General features: G+C 41.7%; 1 protein-coding gene across 1 annotated transcript; it reads right to left on the reverse strand.

The window, feature by feature from the left end:
* Nucleotides 1-7,974: 7,974 nt before the first annotated feature.
* Nucleotides 7,975-15,939, reverse strand: LOC115353150 (carboxymethylenebutenolidase homolog). Its single transcript, XM_030042153.2, has 6 exons — nt 15,810-15,939; nt 13,073-13,295; nt 12,195-12,302; nt 10,936-11,078; nt 9,383-9,474; nt 7,975-8,369 (listed from the first exon to the last, which is right to left on the reverse strand). Exons 2-6 carry the CDS (start codon nt 13,285-13,287, stop codon nt 8,190-8,192), a joined length of 738 nt encoding a protein of 245 aa, XP_029898013.1. The 5' UTR covers nt 13,288-13,295; nt 15,810-15,939; the 3' UTR covers nt 7,975-8,189.
* Between the last annotated feature and the right edge of the window lie 3,725 nt (nt 15,940-19,664).

Raw genomic sequence — 19,664 nt, forward strand, 5'->3', positions numbered from 1 at the left:
ATCCATCAGAGGTATCTTGGCAACTTTCTTAATTTTCTAAGGATTCTGGAAAAAAAGAAAGAACCTTAAAGAAATCTTCAACAATCTGTAAGCTCAACACCTGGAAGAAAAAATAAAGGACAGTTTAATAGTGCAGTTGGAATAATTTGCAATCCCCTTAACAAATAACATTATCATAGCTTTGCTGAAGTTCATGGCAAACTACCAGCCCAGATGCAAAATTTCCTCACCAGCTCTTAATATAGCAGTGGCGGGAAGGGAAGGAAATGTATTGCCACAGGTGCCACCATCTGCTCCACAGCCTGAAAGGGGAACTTTGTTTTGGAGCTTTATTGGCCCATTCCATGCCCTGTTTTCTGAAATTCAGTGTTCTGTTATTTGCTGGACTTTGATATACTTCAGTGCCAAAGATGAGAAACCAGCAAATAAGTAAAATGTGCTGAGGGAGGTTTCTGAAGGCATAAAGAAGAGGTAGGCACCAAACTCCGACCGCTCTTCCCATGGGAGCTTTGCAACAAAGTCCTCTTCGTGGGTCTACCTTCATTTTTTCTTAAATGAAATGAAGCTAGATTGTTTTGTGTCCCTGTGACAAAACTACCTACCTGAAAAATGGTCCCCTCGCTACCTCCTTTCTAGTGGCTAAGCTACCACTCATTGCCTGCGGTGAAACACATTGAAGTTAAAGGCACGAAGTCCACTTTGATTAAAACCTATGCTAGATAGGCAACTACAGCCCTAAATAACAAGGTTAGTATGCCTGTGGATGTGGCCAAAATGAGTTACAACAAGGCCCTCAGATGGGCTGGAGCTAAATCCGTGGGTGTAGTCACCTCTACCATGTCTTCCATCAATTCCCCAAGTTCCATCAAGTTCAACTTCTGGTCAGTCCTCCAGCCCTGAAGCCTCCCTAATCCAGCACAGCAATCGTTCAGCTTCCTCCGTAGGGCCTGCTCTGAAGAAGGCAGAGGCAAAAAAGCCCTCCAAGACCTCGCAGCAGAGTTCCTCGGGGCCAGAGATTGCGGCTGAGGAAGGAGAACTGCTCCTCACACTAGTACAGGTGGCATTGTGCAGAGGGATGTATTTTTAAAGCAAGTGCACAGTCTTTTATAATCTACCACAAAGCATAGATGCCATCCTGCCTGCAGGCCAGAATATATTAGATATTTTTTTATACTGACTGTGTGCACATTATTTTATGGGAATATCAGCACTGCTATGTATGCATGCATGTGTGCGTGGGTGGGTGGTGGGAGACTTCTTTGTCCTTTCTGGCTATGGCCTGTACATTGAAAGCCCATTCCTGTTTGGAGTTTAGGATTCAAAAAAGCTAAGAAAAATTAAGATAAAACAGCAACTATCTAGTTTAGACACCACAGTAGTAAAAAAAACAACAATAAATGTTAACTTGACAGAGAGGAATGCAGAAAATGGAGCAGAGTCGAAGAGTCATCTTGTTGATTAAAAATTGTTGCCATAAAGATTAAACTGAGAACCCATAAAAGAGTTCCCACTCAGTGTGTAAAAAAGTAAGCAAATGAAGAACTAGAAATTAAGTCTGTGTAATATTAAACTGATTAAAGATACAAGATGCTACCAAAATACTTGTGCCAGAGAGCAGAAGTTAGAACCTGGAATTCAACTTCCAAGGCGGCAGAGGATCCAGTGGCTCAGATTCAAGCTGTGGTTTAGTGTTTTCTTTATATAAAGGACCTCAATCTTCTTGTGAAAATGAGATTATCGGCAGTGGACAGGATATCGCAGAATCATAGTATCATTTAGGTTGGAAAACACCTTTAAGATCATTGAGTCCAACTGTTAACGTAACACTGCCAAGTCCACCACTAAACCATGTCCCTAAGTGCCACATCTACATGTCTTTTAAACACCTCCATGGATGGTGACTCAACCACTTCCCTAAGCAGTGCTTGTTCCAGTGCTTGACAACCCTTTCGGTGAAGAAATTTTTCCTAATATCCAACCTAAACCTCCCCTGGTGCAACTTGAGGCCGTTTCCTCTCATCCTATCACTAGTTACTCGATAGAAGAGACCGACCCCACCTCACTACACCCTCCTTTCAGGTGGTTGTAGAGAGCGATCAGGTCTCCCCTCAGCCTCCTTTTCTCCAGGCTGAACAACCCCAGTTCCCTCAGCCGCTCCTCATAAGACTTGTGCTCTGGACCCTTCACCAGCTTCGTTGCCCTTCTCTGGACACGCTCCAGCACCTCCATGTCTTTCCCGTAGTGAGGGGCCCAAAACCGAACACGGTACTCGAGGTGTCACCTCACCGGTGCCCAGTACAGGGGGACGATCACTGCCCTGCTCCTGCTGGCCACGCTATTTCATCATTAAGCTCTAGACAATCAAAACATCCCCTAACATACAGGGCTACCCCACTGCCTCTCCTTCCTCGCCTGCTCCCTCTGAAGAGTTTATAGCCATCCATTGCAGCACTCAGTTGTGCGAGTCTTCCATGATGGCAACTATGTCATAGTTTTCCTGCTGCACAATGGCTTCCAGATCCTCCTGTTTGTTGCTCACACTGCGTGCATTGGTGTAGATGCATTTCTGTTGGGCTATTGATCCCACCACCTTTTTTGGGGGAGAAGCCCTAATTCCTACATAACCATTCTCAGGCATTTCCATGGTTTCTAACACAGCAATAACCCTTGCGTCTTTGCTGCTGCATGGATCTCCATCCCCTACCTCCACTGAGACGGAAAACTGAAGGGCCTCACTACCACACCATCCCTCAAACATTGGCGTGCTGCCCCAGGCTTATCCCTAGTGAGCCTGGTTTTATCCCTTTCCCCCTTCGCATCTAGTTTAAAGCTTTTTCAATGAGCCCTGCTAACTCCTGGGCAAAGATCCTTTTCCCGCTTTGGGACAGGCATACCCCATCTGTTGCCAGCAAGCCTGGTATCACGTAAAATGAACCATGTTTGAAAAACCCAAAATTCTGCCGGTGACACCAGGCTCGCAGCCAGGTATTGATCTGCTGACTTTTCCTGTTTCTTCCCTCATCATTCCCTGCAACTGGAAGGATAGAGGAGAACACTGCTTGTGCTCCTGAGCCCTTAACCAGTCATCCCAAGGCCCTGAAGTCTCTCTTGATTGCCCTTGGACTTCTTGTTGCAACTTCATTGTTGCCTACCTGAAAAATCAATAATAGATAATAATCCGAGGACCACACCAGGGTAGGAAGCTTTCTCTTCACATAGTTAACGCGGGCCCCAAGGAGGCAGCAGACTTCTCTAAGCAGTGGGTCCGGTCTGCATATTGGGCCTTCTGCTCCCTTCAGAAGGGAGTCTCCTATGACAGTGACCCATCTTTTTTTCTTTATGGAAGCAGTTTTGACGCAGGGCGTAGACTGACTTAACCTCGGCGACACCTCCATGCTAGATGAACCATCGTCCTCGCTACCGTTGGGTTCCACTTGCAGAGCCTCGTACCTGTTATACAAGGGCACCTGGGATGGTGGGATCGTCACAGAGGAGACGCTCCTGCTGTGCCGGGTGGGAACTCGTCACCATTGCCGCCTATTCATTAAGTCACATGTGCCCTTGTTCTCCAGGACTCTGCTCTCCAGCGTGTTCTGTTGTCCTAGCTATCTCCAGCGCCTGAGGTTTTCCTCTGGGAGACCTCTTTCGCTTTAGTCCATACAACTTTCTTCACTCAGGCATCAAGGATTCCTCGCACGCAGTCCATGAGCCTTCCTCAGTGTAACACTTTCTCAGTGACCAAAATCCCCCTCAGTCTACAAAAGGTGACATTAGGGCTCTTCTGGGTTCCCCCTTCCATTTCGTCCACGTACCGTGTGATTGCCCCAACAGGGTCTCAGTCCCCCGTCCCCCCCCCAGGGTCACCCTCAGCCCATTCCCCCTGCCCTCCTACTCCCCTGCGTCTCAGTTGCCCCCCACTTTTCCTTAGTCCACTTCCCTCCAGTATCCTCCTACAAACCCTACGCAAGCGGTTCAGGCTTTCTGTCTGCTGACCGGCCAGCCAGCAACCTAAATAATACAAAGAACCGATGAATCCACGCCACGCTATTTTGTTCAGTCAGGGAGTCTGTCTCCCCTGTGCTGTCCAGATTTTCTAGAAATGTAGAACTAAACAGCACCGAGGACTTCACTGTTTCATTAAATTCTTTTGGATCTGATCAAAGGGCTCTAAAGTTAATAGGAAGGAAGTGACAAGACAGCACAATGCCCAGGGGAGCAAAAGCATCTGCGTGAGGTCCCCTGATCAGGTCTTACATACGTCTACTGTGTCTATGCCGGTGTTTTTCTGCAGCTGATCTACCTTATATCAAGGCTGCCAGGTTCGGTAGAACCGAACGCTGCAAATCTGAGTTTGTAATGTCTAACCCATACGCTTATACGTCAGTGCTCTCTAGACACAAAGGAAATTCTTAAGTGGAAGTTTTGAGAACGTGTGTGTGTTTTTTAGCAAAGTAAATGTTAACACTGGCAAAATTCTAAGTTTTCCATCTTAGATGCCATATTGCTACAAAAACAAATACATAATGAAATGCAATACCTGTCCTACAGCAAGCCACTCTGAATTCTCCAAGGACAATGAATTTTGACAAAATACTCCTCAGTTTCACAGTCTTCCCCTGTCTCAGGAGAAATTTGGCAGAGCTCAGCCCTATTCCCTGAGACATCTGTTCATTCACATAAAAAACCAAGCTGGAACGGTTTGCCAGCCAAGATATTACCTTCCGAGAAACCAAGGCTCTTTTATTTAAAATCCATGCGAGACAATAGTTGTAGGGAGTTGAATTTCATCATCTCTGTCTGTTCTCATAGCAACCCTGATAAATTGGGCATTGAATCCATAGCTGGGAATTGAATTCACACTTTACAGACTATCTGAACCACTTACCCACGTTGCTTTCTTCTGGGAAGGTTTGAGTGTTGTCCAATTTTTAATCAGGACCCACTAAGAACAGGCTCATCTCTCCTGAAATCAAACAGCAAGGAGACGGGAACACGATCTGCAGTGCCCAAACCAGAGAAGAGCACTAATCCCTGACTGAGCCACGGAGCAAGGGAAGCTTTTGCACTCTTACGTCGGAGGTCTGCATGAAATCTTTTTGAAAGACAGGAGAGTTTCCTTAGCATCGCCTCAGCGTGGTGCAGGGAGAACTATTTTCTCGCGGGAGTTACACGGTGCGTCGCAGGAGGAAGCGGCAGGAGTGACGTGAAGAAGGGGTTCAGGATGGAGGGATGGCTGGAGAGCCGCTGGGGACGTGGGACCCGCGGTGGGACCCACCTGGCCGGAGACACCGAAGCAGAGGCACGGCGGAGTTCAAAGACAGACACACGTGCGGCTGCAGCCCCGTCACAGACCACTTAGGGCTTTTCTGACACGTGTGCCCGGCTAGGAGGGAGCCAGAGGGAAGGCGACTGCATGAGGGAGCTGCCAGGCACGGCTGGCGGAGGCGGCTGCAAGAAGAAAAATATTGTGGGGCAATGGAGACAATTGAAGGGCTGCACCTTGAAGGGCAATATTCTGTGAAAGCTGAGGGCTCCCTGGGCTCATGTTGTCCTGGTTTTGGCTGGGATGGACTTAGTTTTCATTCTAGTAGCTGGTACAGTGCTATGTTTTGGGTTCAGTATGAGAAGAATGTTGATAACACACTGATGTTTTCAGTTGTTGCTAAGTAGCGTTTAGACCAAGTCAAGGGTTTTTCAGCTTCTCATGCCCAGCCAGCGAGAAGGCTGGAGGGGCACAAGGAGTTGGGAGGGCACACAGCCAGGACAGCTGACCCAAACTGGCCAAAGGGGTATTCCATACCGTGTGATGTCATGCCCAGTATATAAACTGGGGGGACTTGGCCAGAGTGGGGGAATCGCTGCTCAGGAACTAACTGGGCATTGGTCAGCAGGTGGTGAGCAATTGCATTGTGCATCACTTGTTTTGTATATTCCAATCCTTTTACTATTATTATTATTATTGCCATTTTATTATTGTTCTTATTATCATTATTATTTTCTTCCTTTATGTTCTATTAGACTGTTCTTATCTTAACCCACGAGTTTTACTGTTTTCCTTCCAATTCTCTCCCCCATCCCACCGGGTGGGGAGGGAGCGAGTGAGGGGCTGCGCAGTGCTCGGTTGCTGGCTGGGGTTAAACCACGACACACGTATTTCACTGAGGGGAAACTGGCTCGTGTTCAGTACGATGTTTTAGCCACATCTATTCCCTCAGCATCACAGATGCAGGCAAGACCTCACCGCAGGATTACTGTGAGTTGCACTGAGAGGAGCTGAAACACAGTGATGTTCCCCTAGTCACCAGGGATACGCTGTGCCTTACCCATCCTGGTACCCAGCTAAATCACAGCAGAGAGAAACCTGACGATACTGGAAGGATTTGTGGAGGTGAGGAGGTAATGCTGTCATCCAGGATGGTTTAGATTCAACCCTGAATGAGGGGCAGAGGGTAGGGCAACTGCCTGAGACCGTGAGAGATGGCAGGATTTGCATCGAGCTGATTGCGAAATGATGCGATGCACTTTCCTGAAAAAAAGGAAAGAGCAGCATCAGAAACTCAGCTGGTGCTGGGGCTTCTGGTGAAAATATTGTGAGGGAGAAAGGAGTGGAGGACGCCGGTGATTCGTGAAAGACGTGTTATTAAATGTCAGACAATCCTGATGTGGAGGAACGGCAGACAGCGTAGCAAGAGGCCATTGCAGCTGCATCCAGATGTTCACAAGTGTTTCAGAATCAAACGGGAGGCTTACAAAGGGGAAACACAGGCATGCGTCTGAGGACAAGAGTAAAGGAACAACACACCCCGTAGAAGGGCTAAGGCAGCAGCGTAGCTTACTGCTATCAAGCAACACAGAACTAGTAATAAAAGTATTTGTAAATGCATCAAAAGTGAGAGAAAGGCACAAGGAAAGTGCTGGCTATTAGCAGGAAGGAGAACTAATACCAGAAAGTCTGGTAAAGACTGAAGTGTCCAGAGCCGTTTGGTTCAATCGTCACAAAAGTTAAATTTAACCATATTCTGAATGAAATTAATTTTATAGTGGAAACAGGAGTACAGAGGTGTGGAGGGGGAAGAAAAATTAAAACAGGATAACTAGATGCGGGCAGGTTTGAAATCCACCTCGGGGAGTTTAAGCACCTCTGTGAGCCATGATGTCTCTGACGGCACAGGCAGATGTGCGATGTCCCCGGGGAAGGGAGGGGGACAAACGCAGAGGCCAGCCTTTCCATGGAAGAAACGAAGGCACTGGTAGCACTTTTAGGCTACCAGTAATGCCTGAAAGATATGAAAACTTTATCCAGAAATCAGTTGATAGACATGGAGTAGAAAATAAGACGCTAAAGGAAATAACAAGGTGGCAAGCCAACAAGAAATCCTGCCCTCCTGAGGTCTCCCCCTACCAGACCAGTGTGGGAATGGAAGGAGAAGAAGGATTGGAAGTCGTCACTCATATTTGTTCCTGTGCTCTGTGTATGTCTGATGGTAGCCTCCTGTTCCTACTTTGTTCTTCTTTCTCTTCTGAGTTTTCCTGCTCTTCACGGTCTCTTTGTGTCCTACCCTCTTCCCACTTGCTCACATCCTTCTCTGGTCCTGCACGTTCCTCTAGTCTTCTCACTTCAATCACGGTTCCCAACTTTTTGCAGCCCCCTTTCTGTCTGCATACATTTCTTCCCATTGCCCTTCCCCTTCCCTCTTTCTAGCTCTGTTTTTATGAATTCTGAATAGGATATTGTTTCCAAGAAAACGTCCCAGCCTTCCAAACCAGAACTATATTTACCTCAAAGCTGAAAATCTTGGAGCTGAAAATCTCACAGCTCAGCAACTCTAAAAGTGGCTTTTAGGAGAGCATTTCTCAAGCGTGGGCAGAGTTTAAATTATTTTTTATCATATTGACATTAATATAAAAAAGTGAAACTTTCAGATTCTAGAAAATATCCCACATGAGATTCTAATAATTTTAAGACACACAAGATCAAATTTTAAAATCTTTTTTTACATTTATAGCTTTCAGCATTTGAAAAGCTATTTCTAAGCATCTACTTAGAAAATAAGTGCAAACAAGTAGTGTTATTGCAAAAGAGTTCTACAAAATATTTTGGTGGTTTTAAGAACATTTCAATCAATATAGTCTGTATTATTTTCTGATTTCCTACAGCAATTGATTTATTTTATGGGCATTTATTTATGCTAAAGGTATTTATTCAGCCAGTTGATCATGTCCTTTCTTCCTTCCTCAATATAAGGTTTATCCTGAGGATTGATATCTTCTCTTTTGCGATGTACAAACCCATGCGTCTGTCCAGGGTAAATTTTAACTTCATAGTCAACTTTACAGTTTTGTTTAAGCTTCTGCTCCAGTAGAGTGACCTGTAACACAGAATGTTCCATGTTGGCTGAGTACGGATTTAACAGGTTATGTATTTACAGTCCTCAAATTGTCCTGGTTTTTTACTTTTCTGGGAGACAGACAGAGCACATCCTTGCCATCATTTTCTCTTCTACTAATTTTATACCCAAGTGCATTTCTGTTACTACACTTTCTTTATTTAACTAGGCTTTTTCCTCCAGTAAAATAACAACATATGACTGTATAAAACTGCAAAAAAGTATATGGGTTACTGTAATAATACCTGTAAAGGTAAACACACCTATTGCTCCATGTCATGAGAAGGTTAGCATGTAGTGATCTCTGTACAAGTTAATGCTGATAGACATCACCAAAAAAAAATGGGGCAAGATTTTAAATTAATTTGAAATTGAGGCAGGAGAGGCACAGATACAAAATGGGCAGTTCAAAGCTACTGGCATTTTTGGCAGGAAAATTGAAGCCAACACCACTCAGTGAAAGCGTGTCCTCCTCTTTGATCCCCTTGGTAGATAATCATCTTTGTCCAGTCATTCTCCACCCGGGCTCCCCAGGAAGGCTGTTGACAGAGTACCAGAAAGGAGAAGCTCTGCAGGACAGTGGGGGAAGGAGAAGGATAGTCACAGGATTTTTTAATTCTCCTGCAACTAGTGATTCTACCGGTACAGGTGGGGACTTGCTGCTGATTTTATGCACCATCAGTATGATTAAAGAGGGTCTCCTATCTTAAACTTGACAAAAGTCTTCCTTTGGATTCTTGCCCCTTTCCTCCTGGGAACTTTCATATATAATTCATCCATATTTTGCAACAGAAATAGAAAACATTTTTTAGTGTCACTGTAAAGCTTTTTGATTTGGGGATAAACAACATAAATTTGCGTAGAACTACTGTAAGAGTTAGTTAAAGAGGAAGAAAAGTGCAAATTAGTTTTCTACTTTCTCTTAATTAAATACCAAATTACAAAACAAGCATGAAAAGCGTTAAAAAGATAAATATCTCTGATGGGAAACTCACCTGCTCCAATGGGATGTGCTCATCCTTTTCAGCAAAAATGAAGAAGGTGGGATGAAGCAAACTGGATCTGTCCTCAAAGAACCTGATCACTCCTAGGGAAGAAGGAGAGGCATATATACATGAGTCATACCACTTAAAGTGGTTAAATCACTACCAAAGCTATACGGTCAAAATAAAAGACATTCTGATCAGTTAGAGCTGATCAGTTTGTAGTGGAATCAAACACACTTTACTTCAAAGTCCCTTTTGCTGTGAGAACTTCCTGTGACTTGGGATGTCATTAAAGGTAGAAAGACCAGCTGTGTCTGAAAAAGTCAGGGAAGAATTGTTACACTTGCCCCATTCTTGTGGTTTTCTTTGGTTATCTGCTTCTGACCACTGTCAGAGACAGGGTCCTGTGAAAAATGGATACTTCAGAGTTGTTCGTCTCTAGCCTGGTATGGCTATTTTTCAGAAAATTGTAAATATTCATCATTCCAGATACATAGTTGGGATTTCAGTGTACATATATTTACACTGATACAAATTCTTAACAAACTGATACTGTAATTATTTTGACTATTCAAATATATTTAAATTTAAGTAACAGTAAAACTAACTAACTACCACCCTGGCCACTCTTTTCATTACTGAAATTATTACAACAGAAAAGTAAAAAATTAGCAAGTAACATTGTTGAATTGACTCAGCTGATCAGCAAATCAGTGCAGCCAAATAATGCCCATAAACTTTCTGGAAAAGTACCTTCACCTCAAATGAATATAAATTGCTCTGGGTTATATAGAAGTACAGAGGTTTATAAGAAAAATACTAAAGGTAGCGTAAATGCATTAAGAATGGAAAGTGTGAGAGTGCAAGGGTCAAAACAGAGAGTTAAGAAATGGTTTGTATTAGTAACGAGGGACCACTGCCAGCAGTAGCATTGAGGAATAAGTTATTCATGTCATGACCAGAAGGTCCGCAGCCTGTGCAGCCCCCAGCCCAGACGACTCGTCAGCAAAAGACCCTGCACTCTAACAGAAGGACAGCAAAAAGGTTGCAGCGTACCACTACCACCGTGCCTTTCCCTCTTAGCCCAACAGGGGAACAGAGTACAGACCTGTGCATCAAACAGGTCTTCCAAACAATGAAAACCAGACAGTGGGCAGCAACCTGTCCTGACTGATGCTGACTGAGGTAAGCAAGATACTGTGGCAAAGATCCACCTCATAGTAACTGCTGGCTCCTAAAAAATAGAAAAGATGTGCCCAGAAACCATTTTGTCATCGCCAGCCAAGAGGAACATGAGCCATAGTATTGGCATTTGGTGTCCCTCGTACACTATGTTGCACGGAAGCGATCCTGGCCATGCCACTTGAATACGTAGATCTTGCTGGTTAGGATTAAGTGCAAAAATGTGAGTGTGCAAAATCAGATTGCTTAAAGATTTTGTATAATAAAATCACCTCATTCCATAAGATGTTGCGCTGAGTTTTGTTACAGTAATACTCCTACAGAATAAGTTCCTGCACCAGTCATACCTGCTCAGAACGTAATAGGTATTTGAGACTTACCATAGAGGGACACCCCCGTCTTTAAATGAGGATTTTTCAGCATCAGATGTTGTACTGCTGCTCCACCCCAGCAAAACCCAATGACACCAATCTTCTTTGCACCACATTGTTCCCTCAGATACTTCAGGATGACATCGACTTCTCTGAGACATGTAAATGAAAGTGAATTAAGGCTCTAGCTCTGTTCCCCTGGCCTCCAAGGTATCTGCTGCTCAGAGACTGGCTGGGCATCAGTCTGCTTCTGGGAGGTGGTGAGTGACTGTCTTTGCACTGCTCCTGGTTTTTCTCTTTCCTTCACCTATCAAACTGCCTTTATCTCAACCCATGAGATTTCTTGCTTTGTTCCTCCTATTCTCTGCCCCATCCCTCCTGGGGGGAGTGAGTGAGTGGCAGTATAGGTGCTTGGCTGCTGGCTGGGGTCAACCCACAACACTAGTTTACTATTATTCATTTCTAAAATACAAGAGAAATTCCAGGGGAGAAGACAAAGGAGAAAAATAAGTCTTCCTAGATGTCCGTTACTAGAACCTAAGGTGACTTTATAAACAGCAGTCCAATTAAGTTCACAAATGGCAATAGTTGCCTTATAGGCTAACACAAATAAAAGTTTAGGAAACACACAGCCAGTCAAGAGCATCCCATTATCACAAATGTGACTCTAGGTGAACTCTCTCTCATCAGGGAGACAAATATTTTATGAAATTGTGGAAGTCAATTTGAAATTGTTCCTTCAAAATCAGCAGTAACATTATGCAAGCAAGCTACGTGTCAGATGAAAATGGGAAAAATATAGCTAGAAGAATGGGAAAGTAGTATGCTTTGAACTAGCTGGGATCTGATGGGGAGCAGGACCAATGTTCCCTAGTTAAAGGGTGTTTGGTGACTACCTTTGGACCCTATCTCCAATCCATGGAAGCTGTGCCTACCTGCAGGAACTGAATCAAACTGAAGTGGAATGAGCGAGCTGCACTTTCTAGCCTTTGCTGGTTCTTTTCTTTTGAGTCATGCATCTCAATTCTACTCTTTGCACAGGAAAACAGCGGGGACTTCTATTCTTGTTCAAAGTTCTACTTTTCTCCAAAAAGCACCCCTCATGTAACCATGAGCTTGACCCACGAGCTGCATGAAATTTCTATCTGTGGACATCCAGCTGTATTTGACCCATTAATAATTTAGGATCTAATCCTGCATCTTTACTGAGACAAAAATTCCTACAAAAGAAGGATGGCCACTTGCAGGACAAGGAACAATGGTTGTACTTGTCTATTTTGCCGGCATTTCGGGTTTTCAGCCAGTCATTGAAAGTCGCCCAGTCATTAGAAAGTTTCCAAGCTTCTTGTCCCACAAAAAAATCTGGGCAGATGGCTCTGCAAGAAAAATGAGAACATTTTTATGCCCATGAAATAGTAGAGAGAAAGTATTAAAGGGAAGTCTGTGGGTACTATACAACAAATTCATTTTGTTGAATATGCATAGAATTTTATCTACATCAAAGCACTATACAAGCAAACCTCATTATTTTTCTATGTCTAATAAGGAGACTTAGCATAACTCCCAGATATATTTTGCCCTGTTAAAATTCATTTAGTTTGACAAATTGTTAACTTCAATTGAAAATCCTTAGTGGTTTCCTACCAAATTTAAAAAAAAACCCAACTACAATTTACATGGTATGTACATTTAGGCTAGAAGGAATGCTAACCCAGTAATACAGGAAAGAGGATACCCAATATGCTTTTCACATATTTGAGAACTTGTTTCTTTCTTTGGCACAAGCTGGTACACTTTACATTCATGGAACGACTTTCAGCTTCTCTGGAATTTTTACCAAAACAGCAAAGTTGGACAGGTGCTACGTCAGGAGGGAGGAAGCAGGCTGCTTCAGGCTCAAAGACGCAGTGTAAGATTTTTCTCTGTTTCCCCTCTCTTCTTCTCTGCTTGCCTACTATTATGGTAGGACTACTCAATTATTTTAGACTTCTTAGACTGTTTTAACAACAGGAAACTCTTTAGAAAAACATATAAGGGAAGCCTATGAAATTATTTGTGTTTGCATGGTTTATTTAAAAAAAGGAAATAGTTGGTTCAACAAACTTTCTTATTAAAAAGACACTTTGAAAACAGTAGTATTTCTTACATGTATCCATGAGCAGCAAGCATATCAGCCATGTATCTGGTGTTTGGGAGTTGCCATCCAAATATATCATGAATCACAATCACAGCTTTGTCTGTGCTGGCAGGTGGTTTGCAAACGTACGCCTTGATGTGCTCAGCTTGTACTTCCTGCCCACGACTCTCATAGTCAAACCTGTCTCCGATATCACACGGGCAGGGCCTCGATTCGTTAGCCATGTGTGATACTAAAGAACAAAAGATATTCAGTTGTGAATACCACAGCATAACATATCAAAAAAGAACAAAATACAGTGGTATCATAAACTGCTGAATTTTTGCATCATTACAGTCATATTGTGAACATGCTGATTACAGTTAGATCTAAAATGCAACATTAGTCAATAAGCCCATTGGGTTGTTTTTTTATAAATAATAACCTTGCTGGAATTACTTATGTTATGAACTCTTCAGCTGGTACCTGGTACATAACTAGGACTTCCATGCCCTACAGTAAGTAATACAGTAAAAATAAAGTTATGACCAACCAGCCAGGCAACCATCACAAATTAAATAGTGATGAAGCCAGTTCTTTCACTCTTCATTGTGTGTATGTCCTTGTCAAGCATGCATAACTTTCTTTAGTATAGACTGTAAAGGCTTAATACAGGACTTCTTAGCATTTTGAAGAAAAAAAACCCCACAGCTACTAGGTAGAAAGATATAATTACACTTAGATTAAACATGATATCTTCCTCCAGAGACTTAAAATATTCCATAGCTGACTTTTTCAGTGTCAAGAAATCCTTTTTCTAAACCAGCTTTAGCCTCAGATGTTGCAGACTTTTGAAAGAGGATACTTAAGGAAGGTGCCAAGAAAAATATACCATCGAAAGCCAGAGTATAAAATAATATCTGTTTAATATTAAATAAGGAATGCATTCAAACTCCAAGACAGGAAAAAAGAAAACTGAACATAAGGAAAAATTCCTTAAGTTGCGCCAAATGTTTTATCAAGAAGGTAACTGTAGGGTATGGTTAATTTTTTACAAACTATTGCTTAAATGAAAATAAACAAGTAATTCACAAAGGTCAAAAAATGCCAGCAGAAACTAACACGGATTTCTGTAGCTCCTTGGTCTCAAGTTAATGATTTTATGCCACCGACATTAGGTTAACCAACTGAGTGAACTGACTTCATATTGCTGCAAAATGACCTGAATAACTTCTTTGAACATGCACAGAGCATCTCCAAATTATTAAAGAACGTGGATAGAATTTAGATAAAGCTTTACCTAAACTCTCTACAGGTAAATCGTGTGTACTGTCTAAGAAAACTTTGCTAGTGCAGGAACAAGGATGTTCAAACTTGACTATGCCAAATATACTCACAGAGAGAAATGGGAAAAAGCAGGTTACTGAACAGTCCCTGAACTAGTGGGACTTAAATAGTTGTGGCACTAAAGGAACAGTTTTAGCAAAAGCAAACAAACAAACATACCACCCTAAAGCCAGGAGTTTTGCACAGATTTCCAGGGACCAAGATGTTCTGGATTTGCAGACTTTAAAATTCAGAATATCCCAAGCAGTGTGAGCAGGGCTAGGGTTGCAGATCTCATGAGACTGCATTTTCACAGATCAATTCAAGACAAGCTGTATCGTATTTGGAAGCTGTATTAACTCTGGGCACACATTTATACTAATCCTCTACTTTTATTTTTTTAAATGAGCCACACCTACACATAGGTGGGGGGTTTTTCACATGTTGTACTCACATATAGGACTTCTAATTTAAAATAAGTCTACCAGGAAAAAATGAATTAATAGATGAGCATGTAAGACAAAATACAGTTTAAATATATAACAGGAAAGCGCTGATAACTAATTTTCCATTCACAAACTATTTCCTTTTGATTAGACTAAAATCAGAAAAGATAACAAAACCAGCAACTGAATATTAAAGAAACATATATTTCAGAACTCTAGAAACACAAACATGATGCCCTTACCAGTCAGTATATCCTTAAAGGCTTTAATTGCAAACATTTCACATTATCTGATAAAATGCAAAGCAACATGTAAAACATGAAATATTTAAAGACGCAGATATAGCAGCTGAGGAAAAGAGCTCCAGACACAAACCTGCGAGGGGTGGTGTTGGCTTGTACGGTTTATAAGCCATATAGACTTGCAAGATTTTTAGCGTAGTCAAAATGTTTCAGTGTTTCTACATTAGTACGCATTACACACAAACAGTATCTTTTTCCATTTCTAAGATGCTGCTGAAACATTCTTTAAAAATTAATCTCCCTCTCTTACATCCATCAAAGCTATTCTTTTAGGAGGATCTGTAAACCCACAGCCTTGGTGTTTCGCCATCTCCACCTGCAAGAACTTAAGCATTTATTTGAAGACCAAACAATAACTTTAGTTTTCAGAAACTCAAACCTACAACCAGAAAAATATAAGGCTATGCTGTGCAGCTCTCTCACTTTCAACAGACTCTCCTGAGTCCTCCTCCTGAGAGGTCTTCTGCACCTCAGGAGGGAAAATAAAAGGTTTCTGAACCATCAACTCAAACAATTAGGGAAGAAAGTTGCCCCTGATAGCATTTAAGTGAGCATGCACTCTTTAAAAAAGCACTTAGATAAAATGAAAGTCCCCTGAACATCCTGAGTCAGACCTGAGCATGCACTTCTTTTACATTTCTCAGGAGGAAAAGCCATGAAAGTTTAAAAAAACCAAACAAAACCCACACATACCTGTAGCACAGCAAGCGTGCGAGATAGTAGAGGCAAGTCGCAGGAGTTCAGCAGGGATGGTTACCACTGAATGTGATCCCAAAAGAAAGTGCTAACTCATAAAATGAAAGCTGTGAGTGCAAGGATCAGGTTTCTTCAAATAAGAGTTACGTAAGTTGCTGCCTTTATCTTTGCATATCACAGAGTCACAAAGTTAAAAGTTCACTCTTTTTAAAGCCGTTAATTTTATTGGTAGCGTAGGCAGGGTGTGCTACTGTGAGCAGAGCACTGCTGGAGCTGAGTACCAAACCTTCTTTTTAACTTACACAAAATGGTATTAAGGATTGGAGGTCTTTTCTTTTCAGCTTAGGAAACATGTTGACTTAGCTGAGCAATTCATTTAGACAAAACTTTTTTTTTAAAAAAAGGATGTTCCTTTGTTTTCAAAGATGGGGGTAGTATCACTTTTAAACATGATGTTGGCATTATTATTATTATTTCCTTAGACCATTCATCCGTTGGTAAAAGACAGATCTAAAGTCATCAGCAGGGTGAGGTAGTGAAGTAGAGACATTGTTTCAAAGCTCTACACAAGACAAAACTTAATTTAGTATAGGAAAAATACTTTCTCTTTCAGAGTGAAAATAAATAACATGTAGAAAGGTAACAGTTTTGTAGATTGCTGTACATATTATAATAAGTGCTTAAAATGCTGATGCATTTTTGTCCTATCACAGGACATTTTATACTTTTTTTTCCCCTTTTGAATTAAAAGTGACTGCCTGATCCTTGTATCCCTCCCATTCTCCTGATTTTCTTTTTATTGGATTATTAGGATTATTCTTTAAAGATCTTTATCTAAGGATATTAGCAAGCCAAAATTCACTCTTTCCTCAGAGGCACACCTAAAAAGTAGCACTAAATGCACATGTTACTCTACCACACTTTTGCCCTGGGAAAGCGATCAGCCTTACAGTTTAGTCCTCATACATAAGCTGTTTTCCCATGTTCTAAATAACTTTGTCAATGCTATTTATTTACAATTCCTAAAATAAAGTCAAATGAATGAAAAAAGCCTACCAAAGAATTCCAGAGTAAAGTCATAAGGTTCAAAACCCAACCCTTTTGTTTTGGTTTGGTTTTTTGGCTTTTCCCACTTGTACACCACAAACAACAAATTATAGCACATAGGGAGCTTAGATACTCCATAGCAACTTCAAAGAACAGTAGTAAAATAAATGTGAGAAAAATTGGCAGTTTAAATCATTCCTAGAAAAGAGAAGTGACAGCAATGCTTGCAGAACCTTCTGTCCACTGGAGCTGCTTAACCATATTTCCGCTCCCTCCACGTGGCTCCGAAAATTCTTCTTTATACATAAGACTATTCCCCTTTACCTTAATATTAACATTAAACGTTAGAAATTAAATGGCTTTTGATTTGATTTCCTGTTGTTTCATGTTCCTCGACAGGCAACCCATGCAGTTGTTTCACTTAGAGGTCACAACTGAATTCAACACATTCATGTACGTGCAGCAGGTTGCACTTTGCACTCTGAACACAGAACTCTTTCGGATCTCACACTTCCAGCTCTTACTCACTGACTTACAGTTTTAGCATGAGGGTTTGGCTGTTCTTGTAGTAACTCGTAGCTACCCTTTCACTTCAAACAAATGCTGCATCTCGGTCTGTTTGTTGCTTTTTGCTTAGTCACGGTGTTAGTGTTACAGCACAAATGCCGTCCCGGCGTTTGTGAATGACTGCTGTTCTCTAAATACATGACCTGATCGTTCTCTTGCACGTTAGCTAACCTTCTAGTGCTAATGGAGCTCCATTACCCTGGAGTTATCCAGGTTTTACACAGGCGTCAATAAGGTACAATAAACTTCCAGACCTCTTCATTCTTCTCCTGCAAAAATGTGTTGTGAGAGCTGTATCACCCAGGTGACAGCTGGATTAATGTATTGCGTCTAGATGGCATCATATGAAAAGCAACAGTTGGTCGGCAGTCGCAGGCCAGAATTCTCTGAAGACCTCCCCATGGGAAAGATGGGGGGCCATTAGCAGCATGTAAAGGAGAAAAGCATGGATGGGAAAAAGCAAAAGACATTAAAATCCCATCGAGAGAGAGATGGTTAATAAACAGTTGACTGTTTTTACATGAGACATGACACAATGTATATTTCTCTGGTAGTATATTTAATTTGAGAGATTGTCATTAGTAAAATTAAGACTTTTCTAAATTACATTTTCTCCCCATTAAATCACACAGCAGTCTTTATCAGTAGCACTGAGAAGGTGAAAAGGGACATACATTCTCATTTTTTTTCTTACAACTTTAGAAGTACCAGCACCCTGTGCAGATACCAGGCAGCTGTTTCCAAACTAATGAACACAAGCCTTTGTCCCCACGAGGCATAATTAAACCGTGGAAGTCACTGTCACAGGGTGCACCAGAGGTCAGCATTTCAAGCAGGTTCAAAAAGGGACTGGCAAATCCACAGAGGCTCGGTCCATCGGTGGCCATTCGATGCACTGCTCCAGTGGCAACATCCAGCTCAGGAATCCCCTAACGGCTGGCTGCCAGGCTGCGGAGCGAGAAGGGAAATTCCCTGCGCAGCCACCGCTGGCCACTGACGGAGGCTGGGTACTGAGGTAGATGCAACCTTGAGCTGATGCAACACGGAGATTTTTGTTGTATCATCGAAGGAAAAATTACGTAACAAGGTACATTATGCAAAAACATGTAACATTTCTTCTTTAAGCAGCGACCATGGCTGTAAGCCACACATTAAAATGCCCTGGCTGCAGACTGCATTGTACTTCTGAATTCCTAAACTAACCAGGAAATCATCTATAGGGTGTCACAGAACCAAAGGTAATCTGAGCAAGTAGTACCCCATCTGAATAACCTTACCCACAAATTTTGAAACAAGATACGCCCACTTACATCACCTGTTAAACACACATCTGCCACCAGGGTACAGGTCAAAAAAGCCTAGTCTCTCAAAATGAGCTTCACCAAACAATGCATTTGTGTTGCTAAATTTTGGACTTGTGATTTATGTAGAACTTAGATGAACAGTGGCTGTAATACACAAATAGATTAATTTACCATTAGTCTAATTTGTTTCAAGCATTAGGATAAATCTCAGGGAACTGGAGAATATTTCTCAGCTTATTAAAACATGACACTGCTAGGTGAAGTCTGAGACTTCTTCAAAAGAACGTAATACGAAAGTATCAATTAGAATCTACTGACAAAAACTTCTAAACTATTCTGTTTGCTTATTTCTTTAATTTCTATTTCAACAAACTCTCCCACCAATTTTCTAAAATGTGTTATCAAAAATCTCCCCAGTGTATTACATAATTGCATTACAAATTAAGTTGCTTGCAGTAAAAATTTGTTAGACTATAAAGGCAGGTCCAACAATCTGCAAAGATACTGATATAGCAAAAGTGTTTCCTATATGTGAAATATATGACAATACTAAATACAACTGAACAAAAAGCTTCTAACAGACGCCTATGGATGCAATTTGGCGTGTCCTACATGGTTTATGGGTTCCTAGGACCAATAGAAAATGGTGTCATACAGCAAAGGATAGGTCCTTGAGTAGAGTACTCCAAAACAGCGATGAGATTTTGATAAAACTTTGTTACCTGGATTACTAGCCATACTTTTACAAAAGAAAGAGACTTAAGAAAAAAAAATCTAGTTTTCATTCTTTGCCTGGGTTACATTAGCTTTTCTATGTCTAGCTCCATTTTTCTGCTTTTTTTTTTGCCCTTCAAGCACTGTTATGAGGCTGAGTTTTGACTCCCAATTCAGGATGGAAATTTAAACATGCAGAAATGAAAGAAGACGGAGGTTA

This window comes from Aquila chrysaetos, chromosome 18 (assembly GCF_900496995.4).
Source record: "Aquila chrysaetos chrysaetos chromosome 18, bAquChr1.4, whole genome shotgun sequence".
Classification (NCBI taxonomy): domain Eukaryota; kingdom Metazoa; phylum Chordata; class Aves; order Accipitriformes; family Accipitridae; genus Aquila; species Aquila chrysaetos.